This window comes from Dipodomys spectabilis, unplaced genomic scaffold (assembly GCF_019054845.1).
Source record: "Dipodomys spectabilis isolate Male_0828 unplaced genomic scaffold, ASM1905484v1 ptg000054l, whole genome shotgun sequence".
NCBI lineage: Eukaryota > Metazoa > Chordata > Mammalia > Rodentia > Heteromyidae > Dipodomys > Dipodomys spectabilis.
Window position 1 is genome coordinate 24,429,666 of NW_024870731.1, and position 19,190 is coordinate 24,448,855.

The 19,190-nt window shown below is 40.2% G+C and overlaps 1 protein-coding gene across 10 annotated transcripts in view; it reads right to left on the minus strand.

Annotated features, from left to right (window-relative positions):
• Positions 1 to 19,190, minus strand: part of Cadps (calcium dependent secretion activator) — a 445,968-nt gene that overhangs the window by 212,315 nt on the left and 214,463 nt on the right. For all 10 annotated transcript variants that reach the window (XM_042679880.1, XM_042679874.1, XM_042679881.1 and 7 more), the window contains exon 6: positions 15,925 to 16,046. In XM_042679880.1, the coding sequence (XP_042535814.1) occupies positions 15,925 to 16,046 (122 nt within the window). The remainder of the gene's footprint in view (positions 1 to 15,924; positions 16,047 to 19,190) is intronic.

A 19,190-nucleotide genomic window follows, 5' to 3' on the forward strand; every position in this document is an offset into this window, starting at 1 on the left:
TTTTGTCCTGACTGTCCACATTATAAATAGAGTCATGAATATGTCTTTCTCATTCAGTTCACTTTGCAAGCTGGCTTAGAAAGATTTAATGAGGAGAAAACAAACCATGGAATGTTCTAGGAAAAAAACAAAACAAAACACCCAAGAGGGATGAGTGTAAACCAGGGAATTCACAGAGGATAGTTAAGCGATTCAAAAGACAGTGAATAAGCACTGTGCTTCTCAAAATGCAGAGCTTGTATCCATGGCACAAAGACAACAAGCCATTAGATGGCCCCTTGGTCAGTCAGTCGACTCTCCTGTCCCCTCTGAGCCTCAGGGTGGTGGAAGCATGTCTGAAATGGGACTAACCCTTTTTGTTTTACACAGAGGACAGTTTTGTTGACATTTGGAGCACAGAACAGACTCAATCTCGAATTTGCTGATATTATTTTGTTGGTGCCAAAGTTATTTTTATGGCTACTCTATTTACAATCAGACAGAACAGGAGCTCATTTAACATTTAACCTAAAAATAATAAGAACAAATTTAAAGAAAACTTTATATAAAAGCAATAATGGTCCCAGTGACACACAAGCATGTTGGGGAGGGGGGCGGGAGATATTCAGGAGTCACAGAAGTTTCTAGTAAATGTTCAAAGATCTGAAAAAGAAAGGCTGTCCGACCAGTAGGTATTACATTCTAATCCTTCTCACAGCCATACTTGGGAAATTTTCTATGAAACCTCCATCATTAATATGTATTACTTTTATGTAATAATAAGGTCTTAATTCCACTGAATCTCATTTCCAGGTTACAGTTTACTTTCATTCCAGAGGGGTGTGTGTGTGTGTGTGTGTGTGTATGTGTGTGTGTGTGTGTGTGTGTGTGTATGTGTGTGTGTACATGCTACATCTTGTCTTCAACAGAAGAGCAAACGGCAACTGTCATTTTCTGACTCTGATAAATTATGCAAACCTCTACCTAATCCAATTATTCTGTATAATTAAAGCAGTTAGGTTTAAATTACAACTGAGCACAATTTTAAGAGGAAAAAAATAAATCTCTCTTTTTAATTTTCTAGTGCCTCAGCTTTATTCAGCTTTGTAAACTGTGCTTATGGCCTGTCTATAAAAATAAACTTCAATGTAAATTATGATTTAAATCCCCATGGACAAGCTGTTCTGTTTTATTTGTTAGAAAGCAAATAAGACCTACTTTATGGTCTGTTTACCAAACTGAAAAATGTCAAACTTAGGGATATAAAAGACATCAATTCATTCTATTGATGTCATAAATACAGAAATTACCAAACAGAGTAATGGTCTTAAGACAGTTTGAGGAGCTTTAAAATAAACCATTTGTTGATGATTTCCTTTTAAATTATGTGGTAATATGGAATTAAACGAATTTTTATTCATATCACATGCTCACCAATTTAGCAGTTGTTCAAACAGTCTATAGAATCAAGATATTCTAAGTTATGAATGCATAGAGTAACTTGATTTTGATCACTGAAGATCATTTGTGCCCCTTCCTCCTGCCCCCATTTACATTGATTATGTAACTAGTCATGTCTTAAAAATAAGTGGATACTAAATACAGCGGAGACTTAGATCTAGGAGATCATGGTTTGAAGCCAGACCAGGCAGGGAAACCCTCACGATTCCATATCACAAGTAACAAGCAAAAACTCAAGAGTAGAAGTATGGCTCATGTGGTAGAAGGCCAGCCTAGCAAGTATAAGGCCCTGAGTTCAAACCCCAATACTGCCCCACTCCCTGCGAAACACCCAATGGGAAGAAATGGGATTCCACTTTGCTCAAAAAGTCATTATATTTGCAGTCTCAAATGTATCAGACTTCAATGGTTATATGAAATTCTAATGGAGAAACCTCAGATAAACAACCTGTTTATAAACAACCTGTTTATAAATCCCTTGTTCTAAAGATTAGGATTGCAGGTGTAAGCTATCACACCCAATTTGCCAGTGATATTTTGTCTATTTACAGCATTATGTAACTATAACTATACTCAGAATACAGCTAATATAATTAATACAGAAAGGCCCTTTGTGCCTATTTAGAGTGAATGAAATTCCCACTTGACAGCCTAGACAACCTCAAATCTATTGTCTCTGCAAGTCTGCATTTCCTTGACATTTCTTATAAATGGAATAATAACATATGTGGTCTTTTGCATCTGGCTGCTTTGGCTTAGCATAATTTTTTTGAGATTTATCTATGTCATAGCATGTACCAGGACTTTGGATTTAAATTATTGTAATGCTAAATAGCATACCTGTATGTATAATTTCCAAAGTGTAATAAACACCCATGAGGCCTCTCTGTGCACTCAACTATTGCTAGTTATTTAGTATTCTGCTTTTCCTTGCAGCCACAGCCTACAAAGAAGTCTGTATCATGGCAGCCTTTGCATGAGACTGTCTGGAGGGTTGCTTATTACCTTTAAAATGAAAACCTAGGAACTTACCTGGCTCCTGGATGTGGTGGGTTTGTGCTTTCCTTTCCACTCACAGACTCTCAGTACAAGGATTCTCTCAGTGTCCTTGTGCATCACATACTGATCCCCACCATGGGAACTTTCCTCTTCAGGGACATAGTTCCTGACTGGCTGATCTCAAGGGAGACTCTTTTTTTGGGGGGGATCCAGTCGTGGGGCCTGAACTCTGGGCCTGGGCACTGTCCCTCAGTTCTTCAGCTCAAGGCTAGCGCTCTACCACTTGAGCCACAGTGCCACTTCCAGCTTTTTGCTTATGTGGTGCTGAGGAATCGAACCCAGGGCCTCATGCATGCAAGGCAAGCACTCTACCACTGAGCCACCTTCCTAGCCCCTCAAGGGAGACTCTTGGCCTAGTTATCCACCACCCTATCATCCTGATTATTATTTTTTATTCCTGTTTTAAGCATTCATATCTTTACTCACTTACTTTGTATCTCCTCCCCCTGGAATAGAGGGCTCTGAAAGCAGGGGCCATTTCTATTCTCCTCTCTGCAGTCTACCGTGTGCTCCCAACAATATCTAGTACATGTGTTAGTGCAAGTATTTGTTGAGCTAATGCAAACAGCTGTTAGAGTATAAAGTGGCTCTGGAGACTTTAAACATATAGACAGTTTCACATCAAGCTAATTTTTGGTTAAATTGATTATATCTGGTGGTCTATAGTTTCTAATTTTCCTTAAAAATAAACATTGCTATCAAGAGCATTTAATCTCTATCCCTTGACTGGTCTAACTACTTGCAGAGAAAGTATGACCTTGTTACCAGTACTTTGGGTCTAAAAAAGTCAGTGCAAACAACATGTCATAGGGCTAGTTTGGAGTTTTATGTCATTTACCACCTTTTTTTTCAAAAACAATAATGCCAAATATGTGTTTAAAAAATAAATTGCTGTATATTTTATACTTTCAGGCCCTAGAAATAATTTTTAGACTAATTGAATTATTATAACTATATAACAGTAGAAAAATAAAACTACCTTGTATTTCTTCTTCTTCTTCTTTTTTTTACCACCACTTTTAATCAAGGGGTCTGATATAGATTTGAAAAGACTTGTGGTTTCAGTCACCTGGGCAACCTAAGTTTAGAATTAGGCCTTATTAATTGCCTCTCTATTTCAAGGGTTTTCAAGGTTACTTCTCAAGTAGCTGAGTATTTCCTACTTCAAATATGGGTCAGAACTTTTTCTTAGCTTAGTTCTTTAAAAAAGATACTAAACATTTCCAAAATTATGGATCTATATGTATATCTCTACTGAGATGCATTATATACACACATACCTATTTTTCTCTATTTTTTCCTAGTGAATAAAAGTGTTTGGTGGGTTTAGTTAACTGTTATTAAAGCCAGTTGAATTAGCCTTGGTTCTAAGCCTTGTTTGTTAGGCCCATTTTTATTTTATGAACAAGAATACTATGGATCTAGTGTTGTGATTACTGGAAGGTTAAAACGAATGAGAAAATACTAATGAACTATTTTCAAAAACACTCCTCCCTGCCACTTGCTGCCCTGAGACACCTGGGAAATTTCTACATATGTCACATTTCTTTCCTCTGCATTGTCTCTCTCCCTATTCGTTTGAATCCACAATTCTGTTTTCTCCTGCCCCCTTATATTTCGGATCCTTCTAAAATATAACTAAGACATAAATTGCCTTCATCTTCATGTACAAACACCACAATGTAATAATCTACTTGTTTAGGTCCGTGAAGTATCACTCTGCTGTTAATATAATGATTCGAATCCTGAAGCTTTTTATGTATCCAGACAAATGGAGCAAATGGTGATTGCTCATTCAGGCCCAGGAGTGACCTTCCTAGGCGCACAATGATTTGCTTGCTGTTTGTATACAAACAGCTGATCCGAATCTTAATTCTAGGATCAAATTGGAAGGCTGAAATGAATTCTCTGAGGCTGCCAGAGACAAAGACATTCTTTTCTGATGGTAGAAGCTGGAGAGTCAGAGGTCTCCCCAAAACAAATTCAGTAAGGGACTTGCAGCCACATACTGCCCTCAGGAATTAGGACAATGGAAGCTGAATCGATGCGTTCAGTTAAACAATTAGACCAACTGTGCCAGTTTGCCCAGAGATATGGGACTTGCCATGCTAAGACTGGAAAGCCCAAGGTAAGCTATGGCGAGTCCTTTACCTGACTTCCCAGCATATAGGAAGTAACTACCTGTGCACTAATAACACCATTTCTAGGAATGAGGAGTTCCTATTGGGAGCTGGGAGACCAAACTCACCATCATTGGTCAGCCTGGGCGTCTCCCTTCCATGGTTCCCTATCACGTGTGTACATCTGTGGGTGAGCGTGGACCATCACAGATATAACAAATCCAACAGGAAAGCACTGCCCAAAGCATTTACTGCGATGATGGGGGTGGATATGGGGATCATCAGTAATGTTTAATTTTGCTTTATATTTCCCCTCAATTTTTGGCAACAAACACGAATTATATTTGTCAAAAAAAACCCATCAAATTCCATTTTTAAAACTAGGCCAATAAGCACACCAAACACAGTACATTGCAAAGAGTAGTTGCCAAACATCATTTAAGTGTTTGCAGAAAAGAAGAAAAGAAGCATGTTCCCCGCCCCCACTATCCCCCACGCCCCTCAACATAGATTTCTCACAGCTGCATCTGTTAGAAGAGTCCAGGGGTCCAAAATTTCACTGTAGAGTTGGGCTTGATTCTGATCTATTTACATGTAATTAAACATTACGCTCAGCGAAGACTTCAAGTCCTCAGCCCTGATACCATCTACGGAATTATATTTCATAATGTGTTTTGCTCAGTGGGGTTAGACTCACTGTGGATTATTACTCCAATTCTTCCTCTGTATACCTCCCTACCCACAGGAAGCATTGCCACGAGCACAGGGCAGCCTGCCTCATCAGCCAAGTAGGGAGTGAAACCTAGAGGAGAAGAGATTGGGGGCTTTCTCTTTTACTTTGGTGTCACTGTCAACCTAATGACTGTGCATAATAGTATATATATATATTTTGTGTGTGTGTGTATATATATAATAGAGAGAGAGAGAGAGAGAGAGGGAGAGGGAGAGAGAAAGGGAGAGGGAGGGGGAAGAGTCTGTGAACCTGGGGAAAACACAAATTTGATGCAACTGCAGCTATAATCCGTGCAGGGGAATGGAAGATCTCACTGGAAAATTGACTGTCCCACCCCCCTGCTGTACATCTACCTCCTACAAGAGTTTCACTGATGCCAGGCTGACTTGAAAGGCTTGGTGGTAATGACTGAAAAAAACTCATGAGAGGAAGAGTCAAGTGTATCTGGTACAAGAATGCCACACCCCAGAGGGCCTGTTGCTCTCAGAAATAAGGAAAAAATGGGAATGCAAAGGTACATGTTTAGAATCGATCCCTTTCACTCCCTCCCTTCTGCCACATGGCATCCACAGATTGTTGCTGTCTCCACTGTTGCCGGTGTCTTACATAGTTTCTCCAAAAGCTACCAGAGTGCTATCGCCCAAACGTACATTCGACCTGGCTCCTTTTGGATGGAACATCCAGATGTCTTGCTGTAAGTCTAGTTTGGGCTAGCCTCTCTGAGCAGCTGTCTTTTCCTTTCCCTTTCACCTGCTCTGGCCACAGCGGCCTTCTCTCTACCCCTAACGGTAGTAGGCTCCTTGTTCTCAGGCTTTCTAAACTGGCCCATCATGTTGTTTTCATGTTCTCTTCGAATACAGGATTAAATTCCAATGTTACCTCTGAGGGACACTTTCTGCCCAGTCTAATTAAAACAGCTTCTCTCCACTGTGCTAAATCTCCACAGAATGATACTGAGTCTTTAATTCACAGAGGTGTTGAAGGGCCACACACTCAAGATTTGGCTGATGTTAAATGAGCTGAGGGTTAAAAATAAAATGTTTAGCTAATGCTGAGTATCAATGTCCACCAATATACTTCTAGGGATGTAAGAACTATTATTTATTCAGTCATTACATCGATCTTATTATTAAATAGTCAAAGCACATACTTTCGCTACTGTGGTACAGGTATAAGTAATTTCTTTGCATCATCAGCTAAATTCTTCCCTGGTCTCCATATGTCCATACATGACACACTTAAGTCAGACAACAAACAGATGTTTACTTTGACTTGAGCTTGATGGAGCAGTAAACTATTTTTGGCTCTGCCAGTGTAGCAAATTGCTGTCAGACACATTAAAAAATGGCAAATTGTCAAGCTATTCTTCCTTCTGGATAGGAACGGATGAAAGGAAAGCTTCTGTTGTTAATATGTTGAATATATCGACCAAATATATGTACCAAGATTAGAGTGACGATAAAGGGTAATCTTTACTTTTCAGCTTGGTGTTATTTACATTTTATTAGTCCCCCCAAAGTATATGTTTTTCATCCTAAAGATATTAAAGAATCACGTGTAAATTTTTTTCATTTGCTTATTGTGTTCCATGTAAAATAGTCTTTTATAATTACAGATTATGACATGTGGAAACATTTGGGTAATTAACATAAGTATATAGGTTTGTAGTTTAATTCACTGATAGAATTTCAATACGTACAGGAGAATTTGACTGTAATATGCATTTGGGAGCTCATCTGTACTTGAAAATGAATATTTGGATAGTATTACACAATGAGGATGAAATCCCTTATTTGCATTACGATGTGGCCACAGACTGGCTGTCATGGTTATCTCCAGGCCCCCATGATCACTGAGCATGTTCAGATATGCCAGAAAGGACTCAACATTTACTATTAGGTCTTGTAAAGGCGAGACTGAAGTGAAAGCTGTATGGTTGGTGTTGACCAAATAATCCTAAACTCAAAGCCAAAGTGTGATTTATCTATGCCAGCCCAGTGATTTAGAATTGTTTTGCCAATCAATTGCCTCTTTAGATTGGGGACATTACAAGGGTGATCTCTTTGCCTTGATTCTCTTGGGGCACTATAGCACTGTGAGGGCACAGAACGGGGCACAGATACACGAGATAAATGGAGGAGGGGCTGACTGAATAGACAGGAGACAGGCCAAGAAATATCTGGTATTCCTCTTTGTGATCTGATTCTATCCAGGAGTTGCAAGGATTTGTGGCATCAGCACAAAGACGAGTCTCGATCCCAAGTGGCTGACGACGCACACTGAGTTCTTCCAGAGGCGGCCAGGCCCCTCGATCAGGCAGGCAACTCAGAGATTTGTTTTGTCTGGGCTCTCTTGAAAGTATGCAATGGAGAAAAAGAGAGAGAGACACACACATTTCCTAGGTTCCAAACTGTGCTACACTTTACTCCATGGGAAACCATCCTGTTATGCTCTTGGGTTAGAAATAGGTGGTAGGCTAGGTTCTGAGTAGGGTTGAGGCCTATCAGCAATCAATAACTTTTCCCTGAGGGACTAGCTCCTGAGACACTCACAGAGCCCAGTCTGGAGCCATTCTCGGGCTGGGGCGGGGAGTGTAGTTGTGGAGGAGGGAGGCAGGGGAAAAACAAAGGAGGAGGCAACAATGCTTGATAAGAATGTACTCATTATCTTACTCATGTAGCTGTAACCTTTTGTACAATACCTTTACAATAAAAAAAGAAATAAGTTATATGACTTGATGCAGTAGATAGAAAATTGCTACATAGAAATTAAACGAGATGGCTAGATATCTAGATAGTTCCTAAATACCCTAAGGATTTGGCATTAGCCAAGAAGTTCTTTCCCAGAGGGTATCCACTCATCTCCAGCTTTGTAGTTAGGCGAGTTTACAGCATAGGAAGCTTACTATCAAGAACAAGAAACTGGGCAACACTCTAACCTTTGATTGATGGCTGTGATGAGAATCATGGTGAAGAAGGGATAGTTGGAGAACCAGTCTACTAGGTATATGACTCTGAATATGACTTAATAATCTAAAGTATTATACTGTCCTTTGCGATCTGCTCATCTTTGAGACAACTCTGGTGTCTTTAAGTCAATGTTACCCTAAGAGTATATTCTTGGCTCTGAACAAACATGTTAGTTACATACGTGGTTCTCAATTGGCACACGATCTATTTGATTTCCAGTTAGTTAAGCTGTACAGGTTGGGTTTAAAGAGCTGGAGGATTTTAACATCTTTTTTTTCCTTTTCCTTTTTTGTTTTTGTTGGTCATGGGGCTTGAACCCAGGGCTTGGGCACTATACCTAAGTGTTAGCATTCAAGGCTAACATTCTACCATTTGGAACCATAGTGACACTTGGTGTGTGTGTGTGTACGTGTATATGTGTGTGTGTGTGTGTGTGCATGCACCTGTGTGCATGCTCGCATGCACACATGCCAGTACTGGGGCTTGAACTTAAGATCTGGGCTTTGATCTTTTTCTTGCTCAAGGCTGGCACTCTACTACTTGAGCCATAGCTAAACTTCTAACCTTTTTGGTGGTTGATTGGCAATAAGGGTCTCAAACTTTCCTGCTCAGGCTGGCTTTGAACTATGATCCTCAGATCTCAGCCTCCTGAGTAACTAGGATTAGAGGCACAAGCCACTGGCACCAAGCTGTTATTTTGTTTCCCTCCAGTATAATGAGAAGTTACTGATTACTTAATAATACCCTAGGGAATTCAGTAAGTCCATAGTGGAGTTTTGGCTATTAAAACTATTTCTTGAGAGGTTACAATATGCCAGTCAATGAACCAGCTCTTAACAACAACCAAATAAATTTCAACAACAGTCCTACAGGTCAGTTTGTGTTTTTGTGGCTGTTCAAATTTGGGAAAACCGTAGTGCAGTGAAGGTTACCAAGGTTACCAAGTTGATGATAGAGCAAGCTGAGATCACCTTCAGGTCCATCAAAACGCTTAACCAAATGGAACCTGCTCCTTCAGCACCTAGCACTCAGATTTTTTTTTTTTCTGGTTCTGGGTTTAAACTCAGGGCCCAGGCACTGTTTCTGATCTTCTTTTTGCTCAAGGATAGCACTCTACCACTTGAGTTACAACTTCACTTCTGGCTTTTTGGAGTAATTTATTGGAGATAAGATGTTCACAGCTTTCCTGCCCAGGCTAATTTACAACTGGGATCCTCAGATCTCAGTCCACCAAGTAGCTAGGTCTACAGATGTGAGCTACTGGCACCCACACATTTTGATTTTAAGTGGGGCAATTGCTATTGGTGGTGATTTCCACGAGGATGGGACGGTGATCGTCATCACTAAGGATTCTCCTGGGGTTTGTACGTGCTTCAAGGGAAGGGGCCACCATCTTGCAGAATGATACAGGTAGTACCTAAATGCTGCTGCATACAATGGAGTTACATCTATTGAATTCATTGAGTGAAACACTTGTTCTGTTGTGAGGGACAGCATAAGAATCACAATGTAAAACACAAGACAGTATTTGAAGCCCCAAATAATCGTGCATGTGGAAAGGAAATAAGCCTTTTATAGTTTTTCTGTGTGTTCAGTACTAGTTAAAATACTTTCTTTTGGTGACCTTTCTGAAAGGTAAGGTTGCAGAATAGGATAAAAGTACAATCTTTGGGTTTGGTTTTCTGTTTCAACTCTTATCGGTGCAACTTCTAATTCATCTAGAACTCTCTGGATCTTGTATTTCCATCAAAAATATGGGAATACCAAGTGCCTTTCTCATATGTTTGGGAGGACATTAAATGATGACTTAGCATAGCACTAACTCTACAGAAAGTGTTAAGTCAATGTTAATCATTAGTATTTTAGACCCAGAGTCTTTTATTCCTGTCCCTTCCTCCTTCCAAAGATTATAATAGGCAACAGGACTACTTTGTGATAGGCATTTTTGTTTTAAGCATATTCTATGTATTAATTTAGTTTTCATAGAAGTATAGAGAATGAAACACCAGTGTTAATGGCCTAACAACCAATACAGGGATGTAGTGCTCTGGCTACTGACTTGGTGTTCTTATCTACCTCACCACTGTATTTCACGCAGTAAGGAGCCTAAACTAAGCATCCCTTGTTTTACTACTATGAGGATTAACTTTCTAAACTGCATCTCATTCTTATAGGGAACAACTTTATGACATTCCTTCCCACTTTCTCTCTACTAAGTAACAATCAAGTTGGTGCTAGTACTGGAGCTTGAACTCAAGGCCTAGATAACATTCTTTTTTTTTTTTTTTTTTTGGCTCAAGGCTAGTGCTTTACCCCTTCAATCACAGCTCCATTTCTAGGCTTTTCCGGCTAACTGCAGATAAGAGTCAGGTTTGTCTGCCTGAGGCTGGCTTCAAACTGTGAGTCTCAGGGAACTCTGCTTCCTATGTTTACAGGCATAATCCCTGGCATCTAGTCACAAAAAAAGATATAAAATGGATATCCTTGTTTTAAATCTATCCAATATTAGACTACTCAGGCCATTAGGGTTTCTATGGAATGTTTACATTTTGGGATGGAGACTCAACATCTAACTATCAAACTGTAGCTACTACATGATCACCCTATTCTAAAACACCTACAAATACCAACAATTCTAATTACTCAGAGTTGCAATTTCTGAACATTGCCGAAGTTCTTTCATGATGGCTTTTCCTCTCAGTTGGATGAGAGGATGATGGAATAGCTGGGAATTATAGCCTAGTCCATTATCAGAATGGGGAAGCTGGGTAGCTCGGTGACATATTAGGTTGGACATTTATGATGGCGTTAGCAGCAGAGCATGGAACTCTCTCTTCAAAGCCTTTTCTTTAGGAACCAATCCCTTCTGCCATCTACTTTATAGTCTATTGCTTTACTAGCCAGATTATTCCTCTCCTGCTGACAAACAAATACAAACTAGTCTTATACAAACTTTGGGGCTTTTTGTCCAGGCTTTCTGGTTTTGTAGCCAGGACAGTTCTCTGAGCATTTTTACTGATTTCCAGCACACACATCTTCTAAAAACCTAGCAAAGTTGTATTTCCGGGTCAGTGTTAATTTTCCCCATTGTGATTTAATTAACTCTGAAAGAGACTAAGCCTTTCTCCAGGAAGGAAAAAAAAAAGACAAGTTGTACCTGAATTTCCACTATACTCAACAGCCCACATAAATGTCTTCTGTACTGTGCATTTGAGCATGAGTGTGGTGGAGGGCAGATGAGAAATGAACTGATGCTTGTAACAATTTCCATGCAGTAACTTTTGAAGTTCTCAAGAACTCTGGTGGTTCATGGAGAATTTATCACTCTGCACCCAGGCACTTGGATTTTTCCATTCAGCTTTTCTCTGTGGCTCTAGATCTTTAAAGGTCACATCTGTATTATTCCCAACTCTAACAACACAAATGCCTGCATGTGCTCAGTAGATATTCACTGACCGATATACCTGTGATTTTTAATTTACTTGGGTCCTTAAAGATGCTTCAACGTTTCAAGAAGGAAATCCAATCTGGCTTAAAAATCTCCCAGTGGCTTCTCTCAGGCCTTGGAACAAAGCTTACAAGCTGTGAAAGTCCACAAGGCCCTAAGCTTTCTGGCTATGCCATGTTCTTTAGGATCCTTCTGCAAATATTTCCCTCTATTAACTAATCTCTGTCGCGCTGATCTCCTTCTGGGTCAAGCCCCTTCCTAGCTCAAAGCCTGTGTGCCTGCTGTCTCCTCTGCCTGCAGCATGGAGAATGCTTTTCCAGTTACAGATTCCCCATGACTCTTTGAATGGCTGTTCTCTCTCAACCTTCAGGTGCAAATTCAAGCGCTACATACTCAAGCAGAGCTGCTCTGGACACTGGAGTAGATTGTTCATTCCTTTTAGTGCACAAACTGTAATCAGATGTTAAACTTTCACTCATTTATTTATTGCCTGCGTCCTTTATTAAGATGTTCAGGCAATGACGACAAAGCTGGATGTGTATTATTCACAGCTGTAGCCCCTGGCACTAACTGGACACAAGGAAAGTATTGTCTATACACTTGGTGAAGGAATAGGAATGCCCACCCTTTTCTATTACTCATTTACACCCACATTTCAGAGGAGACATTCAGGGAAGATTTCCTACTTCCACGTAAACCATTCTAAGCCCCCGTACACAGGAAATAGTTTTGGTGAAATTGAGAAAGGAAGTACTATCATTAAGAAGATGATATGCAAGGCAAACAGTTGGAAGGAACAACTTCCTTTTTTTCTGATTTTGTAGCTGACTTACTGTGGGGGCGAAGTAACAGAACTCCATTTCCATGAATAATTTGGGGATAATAAGTCGGGTACATTCTGCATTGTGCCATTAGGACAAATACTATATGTCACAGAAGAACAATGTTATAGAAAGCTGTTGCCTTTGCTTTTTTTTGTCTCTTGTTTTAATGTAGTCTCATTGAAAATACTCTAAGGCTATGATGAAATTTCCCAGTTAGGACATTTTCTTTCCTCATTCCCTTAGAAAATGGCAAGAAACCATCTGATTGTGGTTTCTAATTCCTGGCAATAATAAAATCCATATGTCATGAAGCCCATGGCTTGTCAGGGAGTGATGAACTTGTTAAATAATCAAATGCCAAGTGAAATCATTAGTTGTAATTCAGAAGAATACAATTTCGGATAAGGTAGTATAATACTGGGCTGTTCATTTAAGCTTGCTTTCTTGTTAGCAAAATTATGTACATATTCTGATGGTTAATCCTCAGGGCATGCTGTATTTAGAATAGAAGGTAACTTATCCCTGTATAAGACAACCCAGGAAAGAGAGTCATTTCTGGAGAATATCTACTCAGAGGAGATACAAGCTTTGTTTATATCAATTTCACTAACTTAAAGTGATTTGCCTACCATCTTCCTCACCTTTGACATCCTATACCTTGTATACATTTTGAAATAGCTTGTTATTCTGAAGATTATTTGTGATCCTACCTAATAACATCTGTGCTATTGTATACTTAATATATTTGATTTAAAGTGCTTCCCTTTTTAAATGGCAGCATATATTTCTTTGAAGAGGAAACCTTGTATTACCAGTGTAAAAAGACATAGCAGGGCTGCAGCCAAAAATGAGGGCTACCACAATGGGATCAAGCAATTCTATACAAATAAATCCCAAATGGAGGTTGCTGTCTATAGAAGGTTCCGAGCTGGTAAACATCAGCTAGCCCCAAGTTAAAATGTCCTCCATGGCTGAGCACTGGTGGCTTATGCCTATAATCCTAGGTACTCAGGAGGCTGAGATCTGAGACTCCAAGCTGGGTACTGTAGATCAAACACTGGACATTCAAAGCCTTTCTAGTCTCACTGTAGACATTGTAAGCTGATCGTGGTATTTTTCCCTCTGGCTACAGATCTTGCTTGAAAAAACTTCTCAATTCAGCACCCTACATAGCTATGACAAATTGATTTGACTTGAACCTAGTCATGTAGCTTGCAATCGGAATGTATTAAAAAACAAATCAATAAACCAACTGTGGGGATCTGGTAATACTGGTAGAGGGAGCATGAAAAACACATCCTTTCTGTTAGAGAAGCAAAAGGCTTCTGCATGAAGTGTTGTTTGGGCATGGATAGTGTAATGAACATATATGGATACAAGTAAATATGCAAGTGAAATAAGTATTTCAAGCACGCACCCCCCCTACATTCTATATTTGTTTGCAATGTGAAACCTTTAGACATCCATAAATACACAAGAATCACCTCACTGCTTAACACTGGCAACAGAAACCGTTACACCCCATAAAATGATACGAATTGCCTTTTGAGGTAAAATATCCGGGATACAATAACACTGTGTTGGAAGAACCAGAGCTTTCTCCTTCTTTATCTCATGACACCATAGCAGGCCCCATCTCTTACAAAGCTAGCAGACATAAAATAGGCTCCCTCCCTGCCACACCACACATTAACAAAAAAAAGCACATTGAAATAGCTTAGCATAACACACCAACATCAAAGGTAAAGAGATTTCACCAACTGGCAGAGAACTGGTGTGTTGTCAGTATGGGGTTAATCTTTAGAAAAGAAGGGAGGATGAGGAGTCCTATGGGTTTCTATTTTCTTCTGCACACACACACACACACACACACACACACACACACACACACACTCATTAATTTCATCTGGCTTCTGAGCATCTCAGGCTTTGTTACTCACGCAAAGACCCACTTGAAGGCACACAATGCCTTCAGCCTCTCTCTAGTCCGGGAAACATCCAGTGCTTCCTTTGAACTATTTTGTTTGAACACCCCAGTAAGTTATTCATGCTCTGCCAAACAGTTCAGAAAGCTCTGGGGATGGGAGACGCAGCGAGCTGGTGAGAGGGGTACCCCTTTTGATGACTCTCTTATGAATTAATACCAACCTGAAAAGAGGCTCATTAGTTTAGGCTGGATGCCCAGAGGTAGGAAAGGAAGGGACAGAGGCAGTGGGTGTGGAGGGAAGGGAGCAGTGGTCCTTCATGAATCTCTGAGGCTTGAGAGTCTACTAAGCCAAATGAACTAACTGCATGGCTCTTATCAATCACTGCCCAGGATCCTAACTCATCTGCATGACGTTAGGCCCCTTCCAATGCAGAGAGAATGATCTTTGCAAACCACACGTCTGTCCATACTTTCCCTTAAGTGGCCTAACCTAGCTTTCTAAAAGGCCTACCGCTTAATTCTTCTTCAAATTCCAGCCCCTCTTGCTTACATTGAATCCTTCCTTTCCACATAGCCTTGGCGGATCACAAGACCTTTATATGAACTACTCACTCCATCTTTTATAATTAGCTCAAGTGTCTCATGTGTCCCAAGGTAGGCTTATTCCGTTTTTGTCCCCCTGACAGGGTCATTCAGCTCCTCCTGATGTCTCCTCTTAAAGAATTCTTTCTCTGTATTTACAACTGCAGTTGTACTTTGGCACCTATAGGAGACTGGTTCTTGGATTCCCCCTATATCACATGGATATCAAAATATACAGATGTTCAAGTTCTTGATATAAACTAGCATAATATTTTCATACAACCTATACACAGCCTCCATATACTTTAGAGGTTACTCATACCTAGTGCGATGCAAATGCTATCAGAACAGTTATGCTGTATTATTTGAGGGACACTGGTAAGAGATAAAGTCTGTGCATGTTCAGTACAGACACAATATAGAAGGGGAAGATTTCAATCTACAGTTGACTGGATCTGTGATCTCATAGAAACAGAGGAGTGGCTGTATTTACAATTTATATTTGTGAGACTAGTTTTCTGGTGTCTGTCATGATACTGTGATCTCTATGAGGCTACACTGCATACACACACACACACACACATACACACACACACATATTTGACAAAAGACCCTTGAAAGAAGAGTATCCCTACAACTTCTAGCAGCTTTGTGAGAGCAGGAGTCCTGATCATGACTACCAAAATAAAATGCACTCAAGTCATTTTCTTTGCTAAATAAACAAGCCTATGTCTCTTAGGGCCTTCGGGAACACTAGACCTGTCGTTGGAGCTGGTGAAAACAGAATCCTCTGTGAAAGGCGTCATGGAGAATCTCACTTACGTTGGTTTTGAAGCCTCTGCTTGATCAGTCTGGAGTTTCTCTCCTCCTTCCACCTCCATCGTGCAATACACAATACGGTTTGGAGCCAAGGATTTGAGTCCTTGGACCTCCATGATCACCACCTGAGAAACAGGATCACACAGAATGCATGTTATGGCCGCTCAGGGGAAAATAAACAGATGAGAAGTCACAAAGAAAGCCAATGGGGTTTGGGATGGCTTCGACCAAGGTCTTACTAGTCATGCTGGGTCCAATTTCGCATGTAAATGCAATTGCTCACAACACAGCTATTGCTCCTAGAAGTAAAAACAAGTCCTACTAATTCAGATACTTATAGGAACAAACAGGAAATGTGCAATGGGTTGCTCTTTCCATGTTAAACAAGTAGTACTGTTTTCTTCATTTCCACTATAAGTCACTCCCCACCCCCCTTTTTGGCTGTATTAGGACTTGAATTTGGGACACCGGACTTGCTTTACCAACGGAAACATACATCCAGTCCCTTTTGATTTAAGCTGTTTAGTTTTTTGCCCTAGAGGCTGGCCTTAGACCATGATCTTCCTAACTCCTGAGTAGCTAGGATTCTAGTGGGAGCCACCTTGTTCAATTTAGACTAGCTTTTAGTTCAATACTTGGGAGAGACATAGCTCATGAACTCACTTTTTTCTTCTTTTATGATAAGAGAAGCAATAGTACCATTTCTACAATAAAGAGCAGTACCATGCATTGTTAGAGTTAAAGGTACAATGGGGAGTAGTGAAGACTGTGACATACTGGAGAACATACGATCCATCTAAGTAGGGGCGTGCACCTCCCAGGTGTCTTCCCGCAGTTTAGAGTTAGCACAGTCTCACAATTTCCTACCAAAGAGTGGGAATAGGAAGCACAGTCCAAAATCTGATTGCGAAGTGGTGACGGCAATGTACACAGAGAGGAATAAAATATGCACACTGTGCACACTATGCACTGAAATAAACACAAAACGTGTCTGTGCTTGCCGTCTCTGGTCTAGTGAGAGAGAAAACCTAGTGTCATCTTAGATTAAGATGTATCATTTACAATCTTGGCAATTCCCATAAACTCCCACCCTGCACTCCATTCCATAGTCTGCGACTGTGACATGTGGCGATTTCAGTGGTATGTCTGCCATGAGACAGGAGGGAAGGGAGAGAAAAATGACACTGATTAAAACAAATCTGAACTAAATGACCCACGTACATCAGGGAACAAGGATGACTACAGAATGTGGGGAATCATTCAGTTAGACTCCAAAAGAGTCATCACAAAAGGATAGGATGGGAATATTTAAAAAAAAAGTTGTTTGAAAGGTTTGGTTCAAGCAAGAGCAATAGGGACATCTAAGTCTTCATTTTGCCATGCCACACACAGCTCACTGGCTCTGAAACTGAATGTGGCTCAGAATCACTTACAGAGTTTGTCAAGCCAAACTCCCCTAGAGTTTCTGACCATGGCTGGGCTGGGGCTAGGGCTTGCATTTTTAATCATTTTCATATTGATGCCGATGCTCTTGACCCAGGACCCAGAACTCATGTGACACTGGGCAAATTACTTGATGTTGAAGATGCTTAATTTTCTTTCACACCTGCAGAGGCCTTAGTTTTCTTCTTGTCTGTAAAGAGCGGATGATTATATGCACCCTGTGGCTGTCAGGTGAGGATCCAGAGAGATGATGTATGTGATCGAGACCAAAGGAGGATAACATCTATCAATCTATCTATCTATCTGTCTGTCTATCTACCTATCTATCTTTACCACACTCATAGGAAGAAAGGAAAGGCATTGTGGGAAGAGTATTCAATTTGGAATTTAAGAGATTTTGCTTCCAATTTTAATTCTGGAGCCTCGCTAGCAGTATAATCATTTGCAGGTGTGTTGACATCAGTCAGGCTTGTTTTTCACACCTGGAAATACCTCAAAGGATTGACTAGTGAGGGGCAGGAAGGATGGAGGGATTCAGAGTTAATAAAAGTCCAGCATCAGCCTGCAGCAGTATTCTACAAATACCTGTTGCTTTTCTTCAGAGCAATCCGTGTGCAAGGCCACACACTTGGCATCCTGGACCCCTTTCCTTTGCTGATAAGTGCTTTTCACTAATTATATATACTAACTCTTGTATCAGCCTCCAAAATCAAATCCTAGCTTGTCTTGATGGGATGACAATCCCCCTTCCCTCATCTCCCCCCAAAACACATCCACAAATAGATGTGCAATGGCTTTGGTGGCAGTTTTGTTCTGGTGTACAATGTAGTGTTCCAATTAAAAAGTATCTGGGACCCTGGGGGCATTTCTATTTCGCATGTATTTAGAAGGCAAAGCTACTGGGATCATATTCATGGGAGTATGGGGAGCGACCTTCCCACATCTCTATTTCATAACATCAACTCCATAATATTGACAATCGATAAAGAATTAGAAAATTGCAGACTTAGAAGCTTCATGAAAGTCAATAAGCCACCTTCTTCCCTCGCCTTTTCTGTAGGAAGACAAGAGGCAGTAGGGAATAAATTGCCACCTTTAATTGGCAATAATCAGATTCAAAGGCACCTAAGAAAAAGCATTCAATACCTCAGGTGGCAGTGCTTATTTTTTTAAGGAAGTTTCTGTGAAATTGCACTGATGATTTTTTTCACACCCCAAGTGCTCTATATTTAATTGAATGTCACCTCTTCCAACTGGCAAAAACATGTGGAAACACTAATGTGAGGATCTTGATCCAAACTGAGCCCACAAAAAGAAATTACCTACAGTTAATCCATGTCAATCCGTAAACGATGTCCTCAAAAATTAGTCTTTACATCTTTTAATTAAGTATATGAAAATACTATCTCTTCCCTTGGTCTCCCCAAATCCAGGATAATCAGAACATCCTTAGGGGTGGAATTTTACTATATTAATAAAAGCTAGAAGAAAGGATAGTGAAAGTTTTCACCAGGAAAATGTAATAATGTTTTAAGGACAGTTCGCCCTAATTTGAAGACTATACACTGTGTACATGTATTTAAATATCCCATGGAATCTTATAAATATGTGCAATTCCTATGTATCAGTTAAAAACCTTAAAAACATCCTTCTGGAGGTTGGATGTGGTGGTTCATGCCTGTAATCCCAGGAGCTGGGAGGCAGAGGCAGGAGAATGCAAGTTTGAGATAAGCCTGGACTACACAGCAAATTTAAGCCTAGTCTGGGGTGGATAACAAGACCAATTTAAAAAACAGATTATATAAAAACTGCTTAAAACCATAAGG